Source organism: Alternaria arbusti (assembly GCF_024043155.1).
Source record: "Alternaria arbusti strain BMP 1465 chromosome Unknown scaffold_3, whole genome shotgun sequence".
Taxonomy (NCBI): domain Eukaryota; kingdom Fungi; phylum Ascomycota; class Dothideomycetes; order Pleosporales; family Pleosporaceae; genus Alternaria; species Alternaria arbusti.
This window is the reverse complement of record NW_026249943.1, coordinates 2,760,259-2,784,069: the sequence shown is the minus strand read 5'-3', so window position 1 is coordinate 2,784,069 and position 23,811 is coordinate 2,760,259. Positions and strand designations below refer to the sequence as shown.

Genomic DNA, 23,811 nt, shown 5'->3' with positions numbered 1-23,811 from the left:
TGAGTGATCAACGAGCGACCGAGAATGTGCCCAGGTGCCCAGGTGCCCAGGTGGGGCTATGGGCCACCGGCACGTGCACGCGCGTATCACGCTAGTAAGCTTATCGATAACGATCTTGGGAAGAGCGGAAAAGTTTTGGCAACGTGAAACGCGGGTTCCAATCGCAACAACGAAGATGTCCAACGGAAAGAGCAGCGAACCAAAAGTTGACGGCGCGAAGGACCTCCCCGTGGAATTGAAGAAAGGCAAGAAGAGAAAGAGAGTTCAGCCAGCGAAAGATGGCTGGAGTGGCAAGAAGGGAGCCGGCGTGTTGATCAAGTTCGACCATTCCGACGATGACACCCCCAGTTCTACTGCGGAGCACCCTAAGCCCGTCGCCGAACCCAAAGGAACGGAAAGCGTTGTCGAAATTCCAGTTGCGCGGCAAGCAGAGGCGCACAAGCGCACGAAATTAGATGCACCTCAACCTATCAACCCTCAACCAAACCCCGGACAACAAGCTCGACCAAAGAACAAACAGGCCGACAGACCTCGTACCTCTCAACAAGACTTAAGAGTGCCGTCGCATGTCATTCAGAAGCGTGATGAGTTGCGGCTTGTCCGCAAGTCGCTTCCAATATGGCCTCAAGCGGACATCATCAGAGCAGCTCTGCAAAGAAACAACGTCCTCGTGCTGACCGGAGAGACTGGTTCCGGAAAATCGACACAAGTGCCGCAATTTTTGGCCAATGAGTCCTGGTGTACCGGGTGTATAGCGATCACGCAACCTCGAAGAGTGGCGGCGATCTCCCTGGCACGACGCGTCGCGGATGAGATGGGTAGCTTACTTGGAGACAAAGGCCCTACTGCCAAGGTTGGATACAGCGTTCGTTTCGACACTGCGGCTGGAAAGCACACCAAAGTCAAGTTTCTGACGGAGGGTATGCTGCTTCAAGAGATGCTCAGAGATCCCAACATGTTGCAGTACAGCGCCGTTGTAGTAGATGAGGTCCACGAAAGAAGTGTAAATGTCGACTTGATCCTTGGGTTCTTACGCAATCTATTATCCGCTAAAGAAGGTAGCGTGGCGAGGAAGCATCCGCTCAAAGTCGTAGTAATGAGTGCTACGGCAGACGTGGAAAGTCTCGTCAAGTTCTTCGGAGACAGTCAGCCTGTGTCGAACACCGAGAAGGCGATCGCGAAACCTACTACGGAAAGTAAAGGAAACGTTTCGACATGCTTTGTAGAGGGACGGCAATACCCCGTCAAAACAGTATACTTGCCGCAACCAACACAAGACTGGGTCGAAGCAGCTCTCAAGCTCGTCTTCCAGATACATTACAAGGAGCCTCTGCCAGGCGACATACTGGTCTTTCTCACGGGTCAAGATACTATCGAGGGACTCGAAAAGCTCATCAACGACTATGCTGAAAACATGGACGACGACGTCCCTAAACTTCTTGCGCTACCTCTTTTCGCCGCCCTTCCACAACACGCCCAACAGCGCATCTTCCAGCCAACGCCCTATCGCACACGCCGCGTCATCCTCGCAACAAACATCGCCGAAACATCAGTCACTGTCCCTGGCGTCCGCTTTGTGATTGACTGCGGAAAATCGAAGATAAAGCAATTTCGCAGTCGCCTAGGTCTCGAATCGCTGCTTGTGAAGCCTATCTCTAAGTCTGCAGCTATCCAACGCAAAGGTCGAGCTGGTCGTGAAGCACCTGGTCAGTGTTATCGGTTGTATACTGAAAACGGTTACGAATCTATGGAAGAACGTACCACGCCTGAGATTTTGCGTTGCGACCTCAGTCAGGCTATTTTGACAATGAAGGCGCGAGGTATCGATGACGTACTCGGCTTCCCATTCCTTGATCGGCCACCACGAGAAGCTCTAGAGAAGGCTCTTCTGCAACTACTGCACTTGCAAGCGTTGACAGACACCGGTGAAATTAGCGACATTGGTCTCAAGATTGCCAAGTTCCCGCTCACGCCCACGCTAGGCCGAGTGCTAGTCGAAGCAGCAAAGCCAGAGCGCGATTGCCTACTCGACGTGATCGATATCATATCCGCACTCAGCGTCGAGGAGGTCTTCCTGAATCTTGTCACCGAAGAGCGCAAGGAAGAGGCAGAGGAAGTCCGGCGTGAGCTACATCGTCGAGAAGGCGATCACCTCACACTTCTCATTACTGTTCAGCGATACGCCGCTGAACTCAAGTCACAGCGTCGTGCTTGGTGTGACAAGCACTACGTATCCCACCGCGCAATGGAGAACGTAATGAACATCAGGAAGCAACTGCGGGAACAATGTAGACAACAGAAGCTGCTTTCGGCTGACGACGCAGAGTCCGATAATGCACCTTCGGAAGCTAGGAGTCAAGCCATATTGGCATGCATGCTGCGCGGCTTCATCTCCAATACAGCGAGATTGATGCCAGATGGTAGCTACAAGACGATGATCGGTAACCAAACGGTGGCGATTCATCCCAGCTCAGTGCTGTTTGGGAAGAAGTTGGAGGCTATCGTGTTTAATGAGTTTGTATTTACTGGCAAGGCGTGGGCGAAGCGTGTCAGTTCAGTTCAGCTAGACTGGGTGTCTGAAGTCGTTGAAGCCATCATGTAAATGAGGCGATAGCGTTTTTACTTCTTGAAGTAGACTTTTGTTCTCGAGCAGAATATGTACATGCCAAGCTTCAACTTCCCCAAGCTCGTGTCTGGTACTATCTTCTCCTTCCCACCCCAGCGCCTTCCTTATCCGCCAGACTAACGACCTCACCGATGCCCGCTGCCTCCTGTTCATCTTCAAGCGCACGAATCTCCTCCCTGCAATCCCACCACTTCTCCTCTGCCCTCTCGAATGCCATTTTCTTAACTTCCTTCGGGCTCTTCTCTGCGCTCTTTCCCTTCCTATCCAACTCTTCCAGGATGATATTCTGCCACTGCTCTGAAGTGCGCGCGTAAAAGTCGCGCAAGGATTCGAAGGGACGGGGATGTGGAAGCGTGTCGGTGAGCGCGGATATCTCTTCCTGAGGACCAAGGTCTTCGGAGTGAATGGGTGCAACGGCAGGGGATTCTGTGACACTCGTGGGTGCTGTCGATACAGACTTGTCGTCATCCTCACCTTCTTCATCGTCCTCAGAGTCTTCCTCGTCTTCTTCGTCCGAGTCGGCTTCATCCTCACTGCCTTGCCAGTCTTCGAGCTCGCGCTTGAAGATTTCGGTGACACCATCCAGATGGTTGAGATTGACAGACCAGAGTTCGTCAAAGGTAAACTCGCGGTCGCCTTTCTCGTAGGTACCACCGTAGATATAGAGTGTATCAGCTTGAACCGTAAGTGCGGCGTTGAAACGTGGATGTGGGAACTCGAATATCTTCGGCTTCTCTGGACGTGCCTCCTCCTCTTCTTCCTCTTCCTTCGCTTTCTTCGCTTCGTCGTCAGAATCCGCATCTGTAACTACACCGGCTTTCATTTCGAGAGCCTTGAGATTAGCCAGCAGCTCTTCTTCTGCGGCCTTGCCACGATCCCGTCGGCTGATGTTCGCTTGCTGTGCAGCCTTTTTGTTTGCGTTCAGCTTCGGCCGACGTAGAGTGAGTGGCATATATCGGTTGCGCTCGACATTCCAGATGAACAGCTGATTGAAGAACTCAGAGTCAATGCCCTCTTCACTCTCTTCTACATCATGCACACCACCGAAAAGAACACCGCGACCCTTGTGGTAAGCCATTGTCGCACCTGCACGTGGTGGGTTTGGCGCATTCGCGGGCTTCTTTCGCTTCTCCCAAGACACAGTTGGAAGGGTAGTGGATGGTTGATCAGCAGGTGGTGGTGTGATACGTATGAACCAGGTGTCGTCGTGAACCTTAGGCTTTAGCACCATGCGCGATGCCGGACCGCCACTGCTGCTCTTCTTGCCCTTGCCTTGTTGCTGTTGCTTGCCACCAGCTTGCGTCTTGACACGAGAGTAACCGCCATAGATGACTGCGCCTTGCTCGTGCGGCAACAAACTGAAACTCGATCGTGCATCTGGTACTGCGCGAGCTGCTTGCAGTTTTGGCGTGTGCCATGAGAAGTTGACGCAGTCGTAGATCCAAAGATCATTCAAGTATTTGGTAGTCGCAGACGTATCCTGGAAACCTCCAAATAAGATGATGTACTGTTTGAAGCCAACCATGCGATGTCCACTCCGTGCTGGTGGGGCAGCGGTCTTGCTCTTTCCCTCCATGCGCGTCCATTCTCGAGAGACCGGATCGAGCTTCCAGAAGTCGTTGTAGTGATAGAAGGTCCCTTGCTTCGGAGAGCTGAACTCTCCACCAAACAGGTAGATTTCTTTCGTGTTGGCAGCGCGACACCAAGCGTGTCCAGATCGAGGAAGTGGTGAGTTCGGACTTGTGACCTGCTTCCAAGAATCCTGCTTGACGTTGTAAATCATGAGATCGTTGAAGAACTTGGCGGTGGCTCCGTTGAAGTATTCGCCTCCGAACAAGAAGATCTCATTCTCGTTCGCTGGATTGGCGAGGAGGGTGCTCGAAGTTCGGGCAGACGGCGGCTCAGCGGGTATTTCGGTGATAGCATGGTGTTGTTCCTGCTCTTTTGCATATTGGGCTAAGATATCATCCAGGTCAACATCTTCCGCATCAGAGTCGACTTCCTGTGTTTTGGATGCGACCTTTTTGTCTTTCTTGCCTGCCTTCTTCTCTTGCTTAGCAGCCTTTGCAGCCTTAGCTGCTGCTTTGCCTCCCGCTGCCGCCTTCTTCTTATCTTTAGCCATGTTTCAGATTCGAAAACGAGACGACGCAGTTGTGTAAAGGCAGTGTGGTGACTACTCGGTCTGCGGTGGAAAGTTCTCCGCGTTTGCCCCTCAGTTGTAAATTTTCCCAGCGCCGACGTTGATGATACACCAACTTGTTCCTATTGATGCGAATGACGGGTCGACCAAGGCTAGAGTGTTTGAATCGTAATTATTGTAACGATTAAGCGCAAACTTACGGTTGCGGATTGTCGCGTGCAGCGCCTTCAATATCGCCAATCCTTCGGAGCAGGCACTACGGAGTTGGGGGCTTATCGATAAGACCGTATACATTCACTCCCCACCTTGCACCCGACACTTGTTCAACTACAAATATGATACAAGCAGCAAAGATCCTCGAGCAGAGAAGTCACTTGGTGCCTGGTAATTACGGTGTTTCTGTTTCATCTACAACGACTCATGGCTAATTACAGATAGGCAAGCTCCGGATAACGGAGCACTTCTTCCAGGTACCCAGAGATTATTGTATGCAGTCCTCTCATTCATTAGACAACAGATGAATCTGAAACTTATGGCCTTGGATAAGGCAACTGATCTGAAAATTGAGCGATGACAAAGATTGTGCTGACAGTTCCATCTCGAAGCGAACCCCTCAGCAGGAACGATCCAACTCTTCGCTCGCTCGGCTCTGAAAGCCGAGAAGCCTGCAGACTACACACCCACTTCGCACCTCGATCGCACGAAAACCCAACTCCCATGGCTCGTCTACTTACAGGGCGGCCCGGGCTTCGAATGTCGTAGTCCCGAGAAGGTATCCTGGACCCAGACCATTCTCGAAAAAGGCTACCAAGTGCTCATGCTGGATCAACGTGGCACTGGTCTCTCAACTGCCATCAGCCAGTCAAGTCTACAATTGAGAGGCGATGAGAAGGTACAAGCAGAGTATATGAAGAGTTTCAGGGCTGATAGTATCGTCAAAGACTGTGAGGCTGTAAGGAAAGCCCTGACAGAAGACTATCCCGAAGAGAAGAAGAAATGGAGTATCATGGGTCAGAGCTTCGGCGGCTTCTGCTGCTTGACCTATCTGTCTTTCTTCCCCGAAGGAGTCAAAGAGGCGTTCCTGTTCGGCGGCCTGCCACCCCTCAGAGACGGGCCTGATGAAGTTTACGAGCGGCTTTACGCGCGTGTCAAGAGCAGGAACGAGGGATACTACGCGAAGTATCCCGAAGATGTCGACCGCGTCAAACGCATTGTCAAGCTTCTCTCCCGTTTCGGAGATACTACGGTGCGTGTACAAGGCGGCGAAGGCCATCTCTCTGCACGTCGTTTTCTACAACTGGGAATCTACTTTGGCAAGCACGGAGGCTTCGATGACGTCCACGAGTTTGTGCTTCGCGCCGATACCGATCTGACCCAATTCGGACATCTTACACGACCTAATGTACTCGCCTTGGAGGCAGCGCAGAGCTGGGACTCTAACGTCATCTATGCTCTCCTCCATGAACCCATCTACTGTCAAGGCCAGGCCTCGAATTGGTCTGCGGAGCGCCTACTCCCGAAATATCCTGAGTTCTCACTCTCGCGCGTAGATGGAGATGAGCCTGTCTACTTCACAGGCGAGATGATCTACCCTTTCATGTTCGATGTTTACCCGGAGCTCGCTAAGCTCAAGACTGTTGGTAACCTCTTAGCTGAAGAGAAAGATTGGCCGCAACTGTACGACAAAGAGCAATTGAGAAAGAACGAGGTACCGGCCTATGCTGCAGTCTACATGGACGACATGTACGTTGACCTCGATCTGAGTATGGAGACGGCGAACACCATCAAAGGCTGCAAGACTTTCATCACGAACACAATGTATCACAACGGGATTGGTGCCAAGACAGACGAAGTGTTGAAGCAGATCTTTGCTCTGAGAGATGATGTCATTGATTAGACACGAGGCTTTGTCGAGCATCGAGACTTGTCGACCGGAGTATAACTTGGGGAACATATCTCAATTTCATTGTTTCATGATCTGCTGCGCTTGCTCCAATTGCGCCTCTAAGTCAATGTCCCAGATCCATCGCATTCTATGCTTATAGCTTTCCTCAATTTTGTCAAGGTCGTCCCCGAACAGTTCGAATTCATACATTTGACCAGCTTCGTGGCTTGTTTTCACGATCTTCTGCGTCCTCTCTCGTCTGACTTGGTCGAAGGCGCTGAATGCTCGCTGCAAACCATTGACGTCGTTCGCGTCCTTGACCAGATTGGCGAGGATGTAAGAGTCTTCTATACACTGGCCGGCACCAGCCCCTTGGTGAGGCGTGGTCGCGTGCGCTGCATCTCCAAGCAAGCAAACGCGGCCCTTCGTGTATGTGTCGCAGGGTGGATGCTCGAACAGCGCCCAGATGTCTGGCTTCTGCATGGCCTTGACAATCTTCGTGACATGTGGGCCCCAGCCTTGGAAGTCGTCTTCCATTTCCTGTTTCGATGTGGCCACAACCCACTTCTCGTCTTCCCAGGTATCGCGAGAGCTAAATGCAACCACTGTGGCTGTTAGCAAGACAGCACTTTGGACGATGACTAGCCTTACCGTTCATCGTTTTGCCATGCGCAATTGGAAAGGTGAGCAAGTGGCCATGGTATCCAAGATACATCTGGCTGTTCCGCGCTGCATCATCGCCCAGTATCTCCACAGCTTCATCCATAGGTATCAGCCCTCGATAAGCGTACTTTCCGGAGAATACAGCCTTGGAGGCAGGGTTATCTCTCCCAACTAGCCACTTTCGCGTTAAAGACTTGATGCCGTCGCATCCAATTACAGCGCTGTGTTGTGCGGTGGAACCGTCAGCGAACGTGAGCACTACATCTCCAGAGCCATCTTGAGCCTCGCCCAGCTCTACAAGTCTCTTATCGAATTTGGCAACACCGTCATGCATCTCTTTGACGAGTTCGTCAAGGAAGTGGGCTCTGTACACGCCGCCGCGTCCTCCTCCCGAGTGCATAGGCACATCGAACAGGGCATCGCCGACCTTCTTGCCTTCCCTCACGTATCCTTCCTTGTCTTCTTTCCTAGCATCACCCACCCGTATCGTGAACCATGAGTCGGACTTGGAATTGTCCGCATTGCCTGTCTTGCATTTCAAGAAAGCCTGGTATATTTTAGGAGACAGGAGCTCCATGGCACGGCCGGCATTAGGTCCAAACGCAACCCCAGCACCAATTTCGCCAAAGTGTGGTGCGGCTTCGTAAATCGTAAGCGGGATATCGTACTGGAGGAGGCCTATGGCGAGGCAGAGGCCGGATATCCCACCGCCTACTACGGCGAGCGAGTAGGATTTCGAAGACGAGCCCGTGGAAGCCATTGTGATGTCCCGAGTGTATAGGCGTGCGGTTGGGGGAACTGTCTTTCAATGTGCTGTTAGCTTGATATCAACGACGCGACTGCATCGTGCAATGGAAAGAGAACTTGACGCTTGCCAATCACCGTTATGCGCACTTACCTTGGTTCTGATCCGAAAGTCACACCGACCTCGGGACGATGAGAGACGACAGCTCACTCAACGTCATTGACTGCGGACTTATGCAATAGCCCTGCAGCACCCAAATAACAAATCATCCACTTGCTAACACGCGACGGCATACGCGTCATATTAGCAAGTGCACTACCCGATACCGAGCGCGTTGCAGAACACCCCATCCGAGAGAGCAAGCGTCTGGTGGCGATAGGCGACGCGCTGCTATGTGGGGTCTGGAAGGTAAACATGTGGGGTAAGCATTCGGGAACAAAGTCGGCGGTTGAGGCATCGCACGAGGGCCCCAGGGATTCTGGCTGGCGCTAAACCATTTGGAAGACCAAGATGCCGCTTCGACCTAACCGAGTGCCGAACACGACCTGGCCACGATGCCTTTTGAAAGCGCGATCTGCAATGGGCGTGCATCCCTGACCCATCTGGAATTTCCGATAATCGTAAGTTGCTGTTCGCGCGTGTGTGAAGTCCCTTCCTAGGCAGGTGTAAACGTGACCTTCGTCCTAGCCTCTATGCCGTCATCAAGTCGCTCTTTTGTACATCATCATTACAGGCAATACCCTTCTCGACCCACTGACACAAAAACACCCGCTGCAGGTACTAACGTCGTAATAGTTCATCCTCAATACTGCCTGGTTGATTGCGTTTAGTACCTCTAATTCCCGCTAAGTCCGATCATCGATGCCGCCTACATCCTACGCTGCTCCACAGCCTCCGAGTGAAGAGGGGGAGAAGCCAGTCACAGTCTTAGTTACGGGCTTTGGAGTAAGTTTTAATCTCTTTCCTGTGTCGATAATCAATTCAAGGCCTCCCAATCATGTTTGAGTGAGACCTGGATCAACTTTCTCACATTCCGGTGTTCCAGAGCATGCCTTGATCTGCCTCATCGACATGTTTCCAGCCAGACGGTTGGGTGGATTCAAGAAAATGACTAACGTAAACCTAGCCCTTTCTAGAGAAGTTCCCAAAGAACTCTTCTTGGGAGATTGCGTCTACACTTCCGGCCCTGATACCAAAATCACCCAAGAACCAAACGCCGATAAACATACACGTTCACTACGAGCCTATCCGCGTGGCATACAATAATGTCGTCAATCTCGTTCCCGAGCTCCTTCCACCAGCCAACCCTCTCTACCCTCCTCCAGATGTCGTGCTGCACATCGGCCTAGCAGCTGGACGGAAATACTTCGCCATCGAGCAAGGGTCTCAAGGGCGTGGATATGGGAAGATTCCTGACGTAGATGGCCAACGATTCGACGATTCTGAAATGGAAAAGCACTTCCCATCTTCAAAGTATCCGCCCAAACTGAACACTAGCTTTGATACATCCGAGGTCCTCGCGCACTGGAAAGCCAATCTGGGGTACACATCTGTTGATGGCACTACGACCGACGAAGGATGCCCCGACGTACGGATTAGTAACGATGCTGGAAACTTCTTGTGTGGCTTCATCTACTACAACAGCCTAGCGCACTACTTCGGTATCAAGCAAGACGAGAGGCCTGTCGTGTTCCTCCACGTACCCGATCTAAGTGATAGTGCGGACAAGCTGAGAGAAGGATGGGAAGCTACAGTCGCGCTAATTAAGGCCTTGGTCCAAAGTAGACGGAAAGCGGGTGGCAGGGTCGTTGACGGAGATAAGAAGAATGAAAAACGGGAGAATGGCACCGAAGGAACGCACACGGATAACAACTTTGCATAGAAGGATCAGAGAAAGGCGCAAGGAGTGGTGGTTCTCATGCAAGCATGCCACTGCCAACCCGGATTGGTTAGAGCAGAACGCCCTTTTGAGCCCCGCAATATTCTTGGCCGTAAGCATGGGGATTCATCAATTGGTTAGACATCATCTATATCTCGCTTCCAATCGACTGATACGCCCGTAAGGGGTTCCTCGGGTGGATGGCTATCTGAGTCACAGGGGACTAAGTAGTGTTTCCGATAAGCCTTGTCTTGGCCAACGCGTGTTGAAGTGATATACGACACTGAGGATGTTGCAGATATGCCTCCATATCTATACCGACAGCGCTCGCCACAATCAGTACCCGGAAAGACTGCTGTAATCTTGGTTAGCTCACCATTAAACCTGTCAACAATATGCCTTCATCAACACTATCTACCCAGCCAGCTACGCACATCCTGTCCCTTGCAAACTACACGACTCATCATCTCGTTCCCCTCACTTCCAAACCCCTTCCCCCCCTTCCCTCCTCCTTCCTCCGCCTCCGTACCAAAATCCTAGGCCTTACAACAAACAACCTCTCCTACGCACGCATCGGCCACCTAATGGGTTGGTACGACACATATCCGCTTCCTTCTACAACACCACCTACGTACAACGATCCTACCAAATACGGTCGCGTTGCTGCATGGGGCTACGCTGAGATACTAGAAAGCACGGTTGATGGAATCGAGAAAGGAATGAGCGTATACGGGTATCTACCGAGCAGTACCGAATGGGAGGACGTAACTGTAGAAAGAGCTAGAGACGCACGAGATGGAAGTGTGATTCAGGATCAGATTGTTGTAGTAGATGCGCATAGACAGCATTTGTGGAAGCTGTATAACCGGTATCGTGTTTGCGGTCCACTTCCACAATCCGCCGGCGAGATGAAGGAAAGAGATCAATTGGGTTGGGCAGCGTTGATGATGGGCCCGTTTACCGTTGGCCACAATCTCTGCCACTATGTCTTCACTTGTCAGAGAGACGAAGAGGAAAGTCAAAAGAGGAGAATACATCCCACGGGAAACGGGGAGTGGAGCGCTGAGGACGCCGATTTGGGAGGTGCTACGGTTGTCTTGTTGAATGCGAGTGGTAAAACAGCTTCCTGCTTTGCGTATGCGCTCCGAAACTGTCGGTCCGTTGATCATGAACCTGATCGCATTATCGGAGTTAGTTCGAAAGCCTCTATCGACGCGATCAAGAGAACGGGGTGGTACGACACCGTAGTTCTCTACGACGACTTCGACGACACAGTCAATCAAATCAAGATTTCTGGTACATCACGTACCCTACTCTTCGACTTCGGCGCTCGCCCGGGAGCAAACGCAAATTGGCGGTCCGCGCTGTCGTCATTATCAACCAACATCCCTTTCACACTGGTGACAGTCGGTGGTGAAGTCGCGCCTCAAGACCCAGAAAAAGCAGCGCAACGCCTCGCCGACAGAGCTTCGTTGAACATAGTCAATGCAAGTTTGTTGCAAGAAAAGGGCATTGAGGTGGCTGGAGAACAATACTTCAAGGATTTGTATACGGCCTTCGAGGCATTCTGGGCACGGGCCAGAGACTTGGGAATGCTAAAGTTGAAGTGGGGTGAGGGGCTGGACGACTGGGATCGAGGCTGGGAGTTGTTGTGTAGAGACGAGGTCAGAGCTGACGTAGGCCTGGTATACAACATCTAGATACTCTCCCTCTGTCAGCCGAAGGTTTGTTCAAGAGATAGGTGTGATAGATCATGGTTTGGGGGATCGAGAGTTCGGACGCGAATGTATGCTGTATCTCTGTAGAACACGTCTTTAAAGAGTTTGCGTGCTGTTGAATCGGTACCATTGTGTATAATGAGCTGCTCAAAACCAATTCGCATAGAGAAGGGCTTCAGCGCCAGCCTTCGCTAATGTGAACATGAAATGTGATCGAAAGGAGATTCCGCTGAGGGCCAAATACATCCACTCTAAAACGTGTGCTGAGAAAAGAATTGACGTTGAGATCATAGATGACGCTCATCATCGCTTGCCCCATAGGCCTTGCTGAGTCTCTCTAATCCTCCGCTCTTGCTCCTGTATCATCTCTTCAGTCTGGCCGTGGCCGTTTCCTCTGCTGTCGATCTCCATAGGGTCATCAGGCTCCTCCGCGGGTTGAGGAATGTTGGCATGAGGGGCTCCTCTCCGTGGTTCAGCGGATCGCTGGCCATCCATCATGCCAGCGGCACCACCTGCTCTCAGCTGGTTGATGGCGCGAATCGTGTCGATAGCTGCGTGTAGTGTGCGGCGCGCGTTAAAGTTCTTCTTGACAGTGGGCAGTAGGTCCTCCTCTCCATCAGCGTTGTTCTTGCCAAGCTCGGTGATCCAAGGATGTGAGAGCGCTTCATGGGCTGTCATGCGGGCGGCGGGGTCGACGGTCAAGCATCGGCGGATGAACTCGCGGGCAGTAAGGGAGACACCTCTCCAGTATTCCAATGGTGTGAAGGAGTAGTCTGCGACTAAGATGGCCTGCATCTCTTCGAGGTTGGAGTCGCGGTCGAACGGAGTGTAACCGCAGAGGAGAAAGTAGGTAATAACTCCAATCGCCCAGATGTCACTACCAACAGAGTCAGCAATGGATCGCAAAGTTGTGCAGTATATCTTACACTGGCTTTCCATGCCCAGTCTTTCTGAAAATCTCAGGTGCCATGTATCCTGGTGTTCCGCAGGTCGTCGTCAGGACATGGAATTGCTCTTCATCCATAATGCGAGACAGTCCGAAGTCGGCAATCAACAAATCAGCGTTGTCTTCTGGAGTTCGGAACAATAGGTTCTCGGGTTTCAAGTCTCGATGTACGATGCCGTGGTCGTGGAGGTATGCGACAGCAGAAAGAGTCGCACGGATCAGATCGCCAGCATCGGATTCGTAGTAGTTGCCCTTTCGGCAGATACGGTCGAATAGTTCGCCTCCAAGCGCAAGGTCGGTAACGAGGTACACTATGGCAGAGGTCAGCTGGAGATTCAGCCCAGGCAAGCCTAACACGTACGGTTGTTCATAGTCTCGAAGTAGTCGACAAGCGTCAAAATGTTCCTGTGGCCCATGGATACTCTTTTCAAGACAGCGATTTCGTTCCTGACCTGGTACCTGTCAGTCTCATTGTTCATCAGTTGCTTAAGGCTGAGCTGACCATGTGCTCTCGGCCTGCCATGAGCCGCTTGTTGATGACCTTGGCCGCATAGTATCTTCCCGTGTCGATATGCACGCACTCCTTGACTACAGAGTAGCTGCCTGCGCCCAATGTCTTGCCGGTCTTGTATCTGCAAGGCTGCACTTGCGCCGCAGTCTGCGCGCCCTGCGCTCCAGACGCACCGTTGGAAGTTCTAGTTGCCATTGTTAAGTTCGAGTCGCTTTTCAGAGAGCTGACGTGATGGGGAGTGTTTGCAGTAGGCGTGCCGTGTGCGTGTCGCGATTACGAGGGCCTGGGGAGGGCGTGGTCGGGCACCGATGCCTCAGGTTGGGTTTCGAAAACAATGGAACCGACAGGTGATGTTGTCGGGGAAGCGCGATGTGACGTTATGACAACATGTGTCACAGCGTAGATATCGCGTAGTGATAGCGAAAGTTAATAGCGAGTTGAGGGTAGTCGATGGGCTTATGATCGACGTTGGTGGTCGTGCGTAGAGCTGCTTGATGGCACGCGACGGGATAGTGTTGGCGATGATCAAGATTGGGGCCAGTCTGCCTGTTGACGGTACAATGAACTGTGTCGCGAATAGTGTAAATATAGAGGATTCAGCTACGAAGCCATGGGAGTGTCGAAAAGAAGGCTATCGCGCCCTGGAGTACGTAAGGAGGGGTCCACACGATTCCCCGCCGGTGACTTTACCCCTGTTGCCAAGCGCATAGCCGCTCAGCCGGGATCAATCATCCTAGCATTAATCGCAACATCCATCAATCCACAGCTGGAAGAAAGGTCTCTGAAAAGCAATGGCTATGCGCGTCGCTGCTTGTCAAAATTGTTCTATGCATGGTTCTATACATCATAGCTCGTGTCGTCTATATGTGTATGAATCTAAGAAGGCAAACTTTCAGGACGAAGCATCTCAAACTTTCGTCTCACAACTTCATTACAAATGACACCCTATGACTTGACAAGCAAGCTGTGACCGTCCATATCTTCAGGCTGCTGAAGACCCATAGTCGCAAGTAGGGTAGGCGCGACGTCACCAAGCACGCCGTCAGTCTTCTTTAGGCTCCAGCCTTCTGGGGCGTTGGCCATGACGAAAGGCACCTTGTTGGTAGTGTGGGAGGTCTTGGGTGTGCCCTCCTCTGTAAGCATCTCCTCCGCGTTACTTGTAACCTGTTAGCACTGTCTCGAAAGGTGCAGCGATGCGGACTTACCCGTGATCGGCAGTGACAAACATAACGTATCCGCTCTCCTTGCACTGTTCGTACACCTTCTTGATAGCCTTGTCGGTCTCTGTGCAGGCCTCGATGGCTGCCTTGTAAACACCTGTGTGGCCGACCATGTCTGGTGGCGCGAAGTTGTTCATGAGGAACTCGAATTTGCCTGTTTGGATGCGCTCGCACAGCTTCTCTGCGACAGCCATGGCACTCATCTTCGGCTCTAGGTCGTACGTGGCTACCCTGGGCGAGGGAACCATCTCGCGTTCCTCGTTCTCGAACTGCTTCTCGACACCACCGTTGAAGAAGAAGGTTACGTGAGCATACTTCTCGGTCTCCGCAACGTGACACTGCTTGACGCCCTGCTTTCCTAGTGTCTCGGCAAGAACATCCGTCATCCTCTGGGGCTCGAAAGCAACGTTGAAAGTGTATTTGGGGTTGTACGAGGTCATGGTGGTGAGGTGGATGTTCTGCGGGTACGGGAATTCGGGCTTGGGCGAGCGGTCGACATCACCCAACAGCTGAGTGATTTCTCGAACACGGTCGGAACGGTAGTTGAAAAAGAACACGGTGTCGTTGTCTGGACGAATCAGCAAGAAGACATGCAGGTGCTCAGCGTAGTGTTATACCTTGAATTCTTCGCTCCTTTCCTCCAACAATGATGGGCTTCAGAAACTCGTCGTTCTCGTCTTTTGCGTATCGCTCCTTGATGGTTGCGACGGGGTCGCTGCTCTCCTCGCCCTCTCCAGTGACCAAACCCTTCATACCAAGCTCGACACGGTCCCACCTCTTGTCGCGGTCCATGATGTAGTACCGTCCGACCACTGTCGCGATGTCGCCCAGGCCAATCTCCTTGGTCGCCTTCAGCAGAGTCTCCATGTATCCGACCGCGGACTTGGGGTCGGTATCTCGGCCGTCACCGAAGAAGTGAATGTAGGCCTCCTTGACACCCTGGTCCTTTGCAACCTTGAGGAGCGCAATGAGGTGGTCCATGTGCGAGTGGACACCACCATCGGAAACCAGACCGCAGAAGTGGAGCCTTCCGTTACCGTCAATGGCGCGCTGGAACGACTTCTTGATGTTGTCTACATCCTTCAACTTTCCATTCTTAATGGTCTGTCCGATGCGGACGGAGTCTTGCCATACGACGCGTCCGGCGCCAATGTTCAGGTGGCCGACTTCGCTGTTGCCCATCAGGCCTTCGGGCAGGCCGACTGCGAGAGAAGAGGCCTCGAGTTCGGTGTAACCCTGGGCAGTCTTGGAGCCCTCCTTTGCGAATTCGTCCATGGTGGGCGTGTCTGCAGCAAGGATAGCATCGCCATCTTTGCGCGAGTTCTCAGTCGCGACACCCCAGCCGTCGATGACAATGAGGACCGTCTTCTGGTCGACTTTGGCCATGATTGCGGGCTGATGAGGTCAATCCGGGGAGAAGGAACGATGAAACCCAAGAAGTTATCAAGGCAATAAGGTTTGAGGGTTGTTGAGGAAGGAGCAGTGAATGGCTTGTTGACGGAGGGGCAGGGTTGGCGGGGCTAAAACAGTCGACTTCAAAAAAGCATCGCCGGCCAACGTCACAATCTTTCCGCCAAAAGGCCCACATTCCCCCCACAACCCACGGCCAGAACTTATCTCGAGTGACACCAGCAGCCGCGCTATTTGGCGATCGCTTTGACATCTGGAAACGCGTATCAGACAGCGAAAGCGATTATCGCCCACGGAATCGCCATCCAATCACCACCCTTGCAGCCAGCCTTACCCGTGGAAGGAGCGTCATCCCGTCCACGCGTCGTCGCGACCACAGCTGCAACACCACGCTAGACATTGTTGCGCGCCAATTCGCAAGACGTCGCGACCATGTCCGGAGCCGCAACGCCATATGCGCCTGCCTCAGCGCGAGCCTCAGTTGCACCCACGGGCTCTGCAACGCCAGCGCTGCCCCCACCCCCGACCGCGAGCACCCCGGCCCTCCCTCCGCCCTCGACGTTTGACATCCTCCCCGACCTCCACAAGCTGCTCAAGCGCATACTCGAGGCGCCTGCTCAGCCGCCCGCAGCCACACCCATACCCGCACAGCTTGCCGCCGAAGGGCCTCTTGAGATCCAACATGTTGCGACCGCCGCCAACGACATCCGTCTCAAGATACAAAAGGCACGACGCGCAGTGACGGCCTTGCCTGACATGGACCGCACGTGCGAGGACCAAGAAGATGAGATTGACTATCTCGAGGCGCGTATTGCGCGGCTGAAGACTTCCTTGGCGGAGCTCGGTCGGCCAGTCGCGCAGGCAGAGGATGCAGACGGAGACCAGAGTATGACCGGCTGAGACGCCGTCCGGACTACGATTGATCCATTATAGGACGCATGTCTGTCGACTGCATGGATGCACTCGACCTGGCTCTTGCCCAGGGCTCGTGATGCTTCGTCGGTGTACGCCAGCCCTTCACTGGTAGATGAACAGGCGCTGATATTGTAGACAGACACACAAAGCCCGACCGACGAAGCTTCGACGATGATGCATGCCTTCTATAGTTCTTTTAGGAAAGACGCGGCATCGGCTCAGATCCCTTCGTATCGCACCACGCGCATACCAAGTAGCGTCATGCAGGTATTCTCTTGGGCCTCACATGACCACGCGACAACGCGTCGAACGCGTATGAGAAGAAGGACAGGCTTGTTCGCGTAGCCTCGTATACATCAGTGCTCAAGGCTTAGGATCATCAGCATTCAGGTGGGTTACTACTCTGGTTTGGTTTCGAGCATATCTAGCGTATGCCATATCACGGCAGCTATACCAAAGCGTCGCTCGACTTGTAGACCACGTAACAGAATACTACGTATATTCCACTGCTACGGTTGTCCACCACCTCAAGCCCCAATAAACTGTCCTTCTATCCAGTATCTGTACCATCATGTTCCCGTGATCGTCTCAGGCCTTGTAGGAATGACATCATCATGAAGCCGTGCCGTCATCAAGCATATATCGTATAATAGCCACTCCATGACCCCTCCGCGTCACCATCGTCACATGGTAAGCCAGGAAAAATCACAATGTCAGACACAAAGTATCCACCCGTTAAGCAGAGCACATCTCAAACCGAGGAGGAGCAAGTAAGACTTCGTCAAAGCTACCTCTACGTATCAACATGTCGTTGACACCTCCCAACAGAACAATGTCAACATAGTTAAAGAATACATGCGCCTCGCCTACTCACCCAAGGAGAACAAAGGTGCCGAAACCGTTGCCCATCTCTGCCATGAAAACGCCTACTTCATCGCCCCAACCACCTTCCCCGGCGTCAACTCGCCCCAAGAATACGCCGAGTCGCATTCCAATGTCATGGCAGCGGTATCAGATCTACACATCGACTCTTACGACGTCATCTTCGCAAAAGGTGGGCATGTGTGCCTGAGGTACAGTGCTAGTGGAAGTCACTGCGGCGAGGCACACAATGGTATCAAGGCGAGTGGGAACAAGGCAGCATGGCATGCTGCAGCTATCTTCGAGGTGGAAGATGGCAAGATCAAAGGATGGATCAAGGAGTGGGATAAGCTGCATATGTGGAAGCAGCTGGGCTGGATGGAGGGAGAAGAGTATGTGTAAATCAATTCCAAGGGGCAGAGCACAGGCACTTGAGGGAAACGATGATGATTTTGGGTTGGCATTACTACTCATCTATTCGCTGTATACTTCATCTAGAAGCAGTGACAATCATAAGGTTACATGGGTGGTGGGACTCCATCGTTCAACGATGAGCTCCCAGTCGTCTCTCATATCTAAGCACGGAAGGTGGTCCTCTTCGAGCGGCGTCCGATGCCGAGGCTGCTCAAGTCGAGGCCTGCGATGCCACCAGCCTTCTGTTGGCCAGCTCCAGCTCCAGCACCAGCACCGGCAGCGGCTCCAGCGCCGGCACCTCCAGCACCGCCACCGAGGAGGCTGCTGAGGAGGCCCTCGATACCGCCGGCTCCACCCTGCTGTTGGCCCTGCTGTCCACCAGCCTGGAGAGCGGCTTCGGCTTCCTGGAGGAGCTGTCCAACGCCATTGTTGCCGTTGTTCTTGCCGTTGGCCTTGCCCTCTCCCTTTCCTTTGCCCTTGCCGTTGTTCTTGCCATTGCCCTTGCCCTTGCCGTTTTCGTTGTTTGCCTCGGTACCATTGGCAGCGGCTCCGGCGGCGGCTCCAGCGTCAACGACTCCAGTAGCGTCTGAGATTGTTAGTAGATGAAAGGTTTATGGAGAGGATGTCACTTACTTCCAGCTTGAGCGGCTTGGTCAGCGGCAGCTTGATCAGCGGCAGCTTGGTCCATTCCGTTGGCGCCGTTGGCGGCATCTTGTTGCATCTGAGCCTGGTCTGCTGCCATCTGGGCCTGGTCCTTCTCCTTCTGCTGCTGGTCGGCTTGCTGCTGAGCGGCCATCTGCTCGGCGGCGGCCTGCTCGAGCTCCTGCTGTTGCTGCTGTGCCTTGTCCTGCTCGGCGGCTCCCATGGCGCCATCTTGCTGCTGTGCGGCTTGCTCATCGGCTGCGGCTTGCTGATCAGCTGCGGCTTGGTTCATGCCTCCCTTTTGCTGTGCAGCATTCTGGTCGGCTCCCATGGCGCCGTCTTGCTGTTGAGCGGCTTGTTCATCAGCTGCGGCTTGGTCCATGGCGCCCTCCTGTTGGGCGGCCTGCTGGTCGGCTCCCATAGCACCCTCCTGCTGTTGAGCGGCTTGCTGGTCGGCTGCGGCTTGGTCCACGGCATCCTGTTGCTGTTGCTGCTTTCCGTTGCCTTGCTCCGCGGCAGCCTGATCAGCTTCCATGGCAGCCTCTTGCTGGCCAGCTGCGGCTTGATCCATAGCACCCTGGTTCTGCTTGGCATCCTGAGCAGCCTGGTAGAGTCAATAAGTCATTCTGATATGAGATCTGGGTGTTGAAAAATACCTGTTGGTCGGCCGTGGCTTGGTCCATACCGTTGGCGGCGCCCTGCTCGGCCTGCTGGTCAGCAGCCGCTTGGTCCGCTGCCTGCTGGTCGTTCGCATTCTCTGCTTGGTCTTGGTTCATGCCCGCAGCAGCATCCTGTTGAGCCTGTTGATCGGCGGCAGCTTGGTCTGCTGCTCCCATCTGCTCGGTTGCATTCTGCGCCTGGCCCTGGTTCATCATCTCGGCGGCGGCAGCATCCTGCTGTGCCTGAGCATCGGCAGCAGCTTGTTGCTCTTTGGCTATCGAGGGTCAATGAAGTCTTTGGAAAGGATTGTGACAAGACGTACCTGCTTGAGCGGCTTGCTTATCGGCATTCTTGCCCTTGCCCTTGCCATTGCCCTGAGCGGCCTCCTCAGCATCGGCAGCATCCTGTGCAGCCTGATCCTGAGCGCCATTGTTGCCAGCCGCCGCAGCATCCTCAGCATTGGCACCTTCGGCGTCGGCATTAGCATTATCTTTGCCCATGCCACCGCGTGCTGCCAAGAGCGCACCGCGGAGCTTGAGGGCTTTCTCGCCAAACTTCTGCACAACGTCTTCCTCGCGGCGACCGAAGTTTGTAGAGGGCATGACTACATTCTCGGTGCCAGCGGCGACTACAGGTCCCTGGCCCACGAAAGGCGCTGGAGCTGCTGCCACGAAGGAGGCTGAGAGGAGAGTGAGAAGGGAGATGGAAGTCTTCATTGTGATGGTATGGGGTTGATCTTGAAGGATTGAAACGAGGTGTGTCGAAACGTAAAATGAGCACAGCTCTTGAGAATAGAAATAAACAGATAGTGCTCTGCACGAAGGAATGGTTTGAAGATTGAAGCTGAGCGTGCCGTGATATCCGCCTGAGGAGACTGGTTTATATAAGAGTGTTTTCTTATTTGAGCTCCACGAATGCTTGACTGAGACTCTGTCCAAAATAGACAAGGCCGCGATTGTTGGGACGATCATTTGCTGCTTGCCGTGCATGTCATACATGCGCCGTTGGAGGATGCCTTGAAAAGGCCAGGCTCAAGTGAAGACCGTCGGTCCTCCCCACAATTCTCTCACAGGCACGAAAGCCTTGTCTCGCATGACAGCGGGAGATCGAGTGTGACATGGGATCGGGTCCCTGGCTTGGCTGGAAACGGTCGAATCAAACGCATGAAGCAGAGCGTACGATTACGGAAGAAAGAGGTGACGCAAGCTCCATGCCGGTAGAGTCGTCGTCATGGCGAAGATCCAGGATGGGGGTCGAACGTGTGTAGTTTGAGAACATGTTGCAGACGGGGCAGGGGCGATCTATGCGGAGAGATGCCTTCCTAAACGCATAAGTTTAGTGTACGACTGAGGTTTGCAGGCATACAAGGGCCTGACTCTCTCCCGGTTTCAGGCACGCCGACGCGCTCGGAGGAAAACCTAAGCGACTGCTTGAATATGAGAAACTGCAGGAGGCTGCTGCCCAAACTTCTGTGATGATTCCAAATTGTCTTCGCAGTTTGCTGGCTCAGCCTTCTTGGTAGGCATGACAGTACTTTGCTCTGCGCGAGTACCCTGATGTTGCTATACCCTGTGAACCACGGCGTCATGTCGAGACATTTGTCAGAGAGACCGAGCACGCGCACTACTGCGCGTGAAGATGTTGACATGAGAGTGATCGCACAGAGAGGATATTCGGATGTGGTGCTTTTGACATGTGCGGAGAGAAGGAATGAAGGTGGACTGGGCCAATGGGGTGCTCGGTATTGCAATCCCGCACTTAGCCTTGTAGCCTCGGCTGCGACTTTTGGATATCGTCATGTCGAGGTTTTGGCGTTGGCTAAGAGCGTACATGTCCAATGCTGCAATTCTGTCGCATTCCACAGTATTGAGCACTGTCGCTTCTAGTCTGTAGTGCGCCGCCGGTCGGACTCGTAGGAAGCGCAAAAATTTCGTCAACTTGCTTACTTTCGCATACAATACATTTGTTTGCCTCTCCAACACGTCCTGCATCATGGCCACCAGATCAGTCCCCGCTTCCGCGACGCGACAGTTGCTCGCAGCCTCGCGATCCACGCGCATAGCATCAAGACCACTTGCATGTGCATCATTACCGCGACGAAACGTATCCAGCCTGTACCGTCCCGCAGTACGGATTGCCGGCCAAAGAAGAGCTCTTTCCACGACGCTACGCACACGACTCGCCGCCGTAGACGACACATTCGATCCCAAGTCGATAGAGCGCGAATCGGACGAGGTCGATGTTCTCATCGTGGGTGGTGGCCCCGCAGGTCTGTCCGCCGCCATCAAGCTAAAGCAGCTTGCGACAGCGGCCGGCAATGAAGACTTCAGGGTTCTGGTGTTGGAGAAGGCGGGCGAGTTGGGCGATCACATCGTGTCTGGGAACGTGATAGAGCCCTCTGCCCTCGACGAGCTACTGCCTGACTGGAGATCAGAGGACAACCTGAACCGCTTCGCCGACATCACCCCCGCCAAAGAAGACCATATGTTCTTCATGACCAAGAACAGCGCCATCCCTCTACCCAAGCCTCCGCAGATGAACAACCACGGCAATTACATAATAAGCTTGAACCAGATGGTCAAGTGGCTGGGCGAGCGCGCAGAGGAAGTTGGTGTCGAGGTTTACCCCGGGTTCGCTGCGTCGGAGGTACTGTACAACCACGAGGGTGTCGTACAAGGCGTAGCTACCAACGACCTCGGCATATCGCGTGAAGGCAAGGCCAAAGACTCATTCGAGCGAGGAATGGAGTTCCATGCACGCGTCACATTGCTTGGTGAGGGTTGCCATGGCAGCTTGTCGAAGCAAATCATCAAGAAGTACGATCTGAGGCGAGATAGCCAACATCAGACCTACGGACTTGGCATCAAGGAAGTCTGGGAGGTGCAGCCCGAGAAATTCAAGTCTGGACTGGTGGTTCACTCGATGGGCTACCCACTGCCGAAGGATACCTATGGCGGTGGCTGGATGTATCACTTTGGCGACAACCTCGTCAGCATTGGTCTCGTTGTTGGGCTCGACTACCCGAACCCCTGGTTGGCTCCCTATGGCGAGTTCCAGAAGATGAAGCACCACCCTTACTACAAGGACGTACTGGAAGGCGGCAAGTGTATATCATACGGCGCGAGAACGCTGATTGAGGGCGGCTTCCAGTCCATACCAAAACTGGCCTTCCCTGGTGGCGCACTGCTTGGAGACGCCGCAGGCTTGCTCAACCTGCCCAAGATCAAGGGCACGCACAATGCAATGAGGTCCGGTATGTTAGCTGCTGAGGCGACTTGGGACGCCCTACAAGCCAATGCAGACGGCGGTACCGTGTTTCTATATGACTACGAGGACAAGATGCGCAAGTCGTCAATTTGGTCGGAACTAAAGACTGTGCGCAACATGCGCCCGTCTTTCCACACACCACTAGGTATTTACGGAGGTATCGTGTACTCTGGTCTGGAGGCCTACGTTCTTCGAGGCAAGGCACCGTGGACATTGAAGCATGGCAAGCCTGATCACGCAGCGACCAAGACGGCGGACGAGTGCCCCAAGATAGAATACCCCAAGCCGGACGGTAAGATCAGCTTCGACATATTGACGAGCGTCAGCCGAAGTGGCACGAATCACGAGGAGGACCAGCCCTGCCATCTCCAGGTCAAAGACTACGATGCGCATGCCCAGAAAGAATGGCCCAGGTACAAGGGTGTAGAAAACCGGTTCTGCCCCGCCGGCGTCTACGAGTATGTGGAGGACGACAGCAAAGAGCTGGGCGTCAGGTTCCAAATCAACGCCCAAAAGTAGGTCTAGATATCGCGATTACTTAGAAGACCGCTAACTGTATGCAGCTGCGTCCACTGCAAGACTTGCGATATCAAAGTGCCGGACCAGGACATCAACTGGCAAACACCCCAAGGTGGCGAGGGACCAAAGTACGTACTTACTTAATACGGACGCCGAGATAGAGATCATGGCTTAGCTGCCGTCCACGCAATGAGAGGACCTGTATATTAGGGCAAACCGTGTGTGTACATATCAGATTTCAACGTCAGCCCGAGTATGGTTGCTGCCCAAGTGACCTTCCGAGGTTTGTAGGGATCGAGTGATCAGTCGCCTTGTTCGGCGCGCGGTTGAAGCCTGGGCGGGATTCAACTGCGTTCACACGATCCTATGAGCAAACAGCATTGAACTATCTGCTTGAAAGAAGTGACATTTCACTGGGTGCCTTGAAAGGTCGTGCGGTCCCATACATGGCTCGAGGCAAGGCACACGTGATGTCCGTGCCCGAAGCTTGGAACGCTAGGGCGAGTGAGGCGTTGGGCGAACTTCCTTCTCCACCCTTCGTCACCGTCCACCCATCAACCTCGCCGGGGCCTCTTACATCGATAGCTGCTCGGCCCTCATCTGCACTTGCAATTCGTGGTCGCGATACTGGGCTTACTAATTCCGGTGCCCCAGATTCAAGGACGCGCCTTCTGCACTCACCCGGCTTCTTCCTGGTCCTCAAGCTCTCAGGTTCTTCACGGCCACCCTGCTTCCAGCGCCCGACTCTATCTCCAAGGTACGACTAGCCGCCTGTATTGCATGCACTGGA

At 53.5% G+C, this 23,811-nt stretch overlaps 10 protein-coding genes across 10 annotated transcripts; 5 read left to right on the top strand and 5 right to left on the bottom strand.

Moving 5' to 3' along the window:
• Positions 1-175: 175 nt before the first annotated feature.
• J4E86_003619 (uncharacterized protein) lies at positions 176-2,602 on the top strand (the record flags this gene model as incomplete). Its single annotated transcript, XM_051444172.1, has 1 exon — positions 176-2,602. The coding sequence occupies one exon, from the start codon at positions 176-178 to the stop codon at positions 2,600-2,602; it is 2,427 nt and encodes an 808-aa protein (XP_051305667.1).
• A 97-nt stretch (positions 2,603-2,699) lies between these two features.
• J4E86_003618 (uncharacterized protein) lies at positions 2,700-4,748 on the bottom strand (the record flags this gene model as incomplete). The annotated part of the gene is made up of 1 exon (XM_051444171.1): positions 2,700-4,748. One exon carries the CDS (start codon positions 4,746-4,748, stop codon positions 2,700-2,702), a length of 2,049 nt encoding a protein of 682 aa, XP_051305666.1.
• Positions 4,749-5,101: 353 nt separating this feature from the next.
• Positions 5,102-6,663, top strand: J4E86_003617 (uncharacterized protein; the record flags this gene model as incomplete). Its single annotated transcript, XM_051444170.1, has 3 exons — positions 5,102-5,150; positions 5,205-5,236; positions 5,359-6,663. 3 exons carry the CDS (start codon positions 5,102-5,104, stop codon positions 6,661-6,663), a joined length of 1,386 nt encoding a protein of 461 aa, XP_051305665.1.
• A 66-nt stretch (positions 6,664-6,729) lies between these two features.
• J4E86_003616 (uncharacterized protein) lies at positions 6,730-8,074 on the bottom strand (the record flags this gene model as incomplete). The annotated part of the gene is made up of 2 exons (XM_051444169.1): positions 6,730-7,256; positions 7,303-8,074. 2 exons carry the CDS (start codon positions 8,072-8,074, stop codon positions 6,730-6,732), a joined length of 1,299 nt encoding a protein of 432 aa, XP_051305664.1.
• An 846-nt stretch (positions 8,075-8,920) lies between these two features.
• J4E86_003615 (uncharacterized protein) lies at positions 8,921-9,941 on the top strand (the record flags this gene model as incomplete). Its single annotated transcript, XM_051444168.1, has 2 exons — positions 8,921-9,004; positions 9,186-9,941. The coding sequence occupies 2 exons, from the start codon at positions 8,921-8,923 to the stop codon at positions 9,939-9,941; spliced, it is 840 nt and encodes a 279-aa protein (XP_051305663.1).
• Positions 9,942-11,959: 2,018 nt separating this feature from the next.
• J4E86_003614 (uncharacterized protein) lies at positions 11,960-13,308 on the bottom strand (the record flags this gene model as incomplete). Its single annotated transcript, XM_051444167.1, has 4 exons — positions 11,960-12,533; positions 12,583-12,913; positions 12,964-13,054; positions 13,105-13,308. The coding sequence occupies 4 exons, from the start codon at positions 13,306-13,308 to the stop codon at positions 11,960-11,962; spliced, it is 1,200 nt and encodes a 399-aa protein (XP_051305662.1).
• A 750-nt stretch (positions 13,309-14,058) lies between these two features.
• J4E86_003613 (uncharacterized protein) lies at positions 14,059-15,719 on the bottom strand (the record flags this gene model as incomplete). The annotated part of the gene is made up of 3 exons (XM_051444166.1): positions 14,059-14,269; positions 14,319-14,901; positions 14,951-15,719. The coding sequence occupies 3 exons, from the start codon at positions 15,717-15,719 to the stop codon at positions 14,059-14,061; spliced, it is 1,563 nt and encodes a 520-aa protein (XP_051305661.1).
• Positions 15,720-16,175: 456 nt separating this feature from the next.
• Positions 16,176-16,735, top strand: J4E86_003612 (uncharacterized protein; the record flags this gene model as incomplete). Its single annotated transcript, XM_051444165.1, has 2 exons — positions 16,176-16,629; positions 16,677-16,735. The coding sequence occupies 2 exons, from the start codon at positions 16,176-16,178 to the stop codon at positions 16,733-16,735; spliced, it is 513 nt and encodes a 170-aa protein (XP_051305660.1).
• A 1,359-nt stretch (positions 16,736-18,094) lies between these two features.
• On the bottom strand, positions 18,095-19,951 carry J4E86_003611 (uncharacterized protein; the record flags this gene model as incomplete). The annotated part of the gene is made up of 4 exons (XM_051444164.1): positions 18,095-18,519; positions 18,567-19,179; positions 19,232-19,509; positions 19,558-19,951. The coding sequence occupies 4 exons, from the start codon at positions 19,949-19,951 to the stop codon at positions 18,095-18,097; spliced, it is 1,710 nt and encodes a 569-aa protein (XP_051305659.1).
• A 1,276-nt stretch (positions 19,952-21,227) lies between these two features.
• On the top strand, positions 21,228-23,165 carry J4E86_003610 (uncharacterized protein; the record flags this gene model as incomplete). Its single annotated transcript, XM_051444163.1, has 2 exons — positions 21,228-23,017; positions 23,066-23,165. 2 exons carry the CDS (start codon positions 21,228-21,230, stop codon positions 23,163-23,165), a joined length of 1,890 nt encoding a protein of 629 aa, XP_051305658.1.
• Positions 23,166-23,811: the final 646 nt, after the last annotated feature.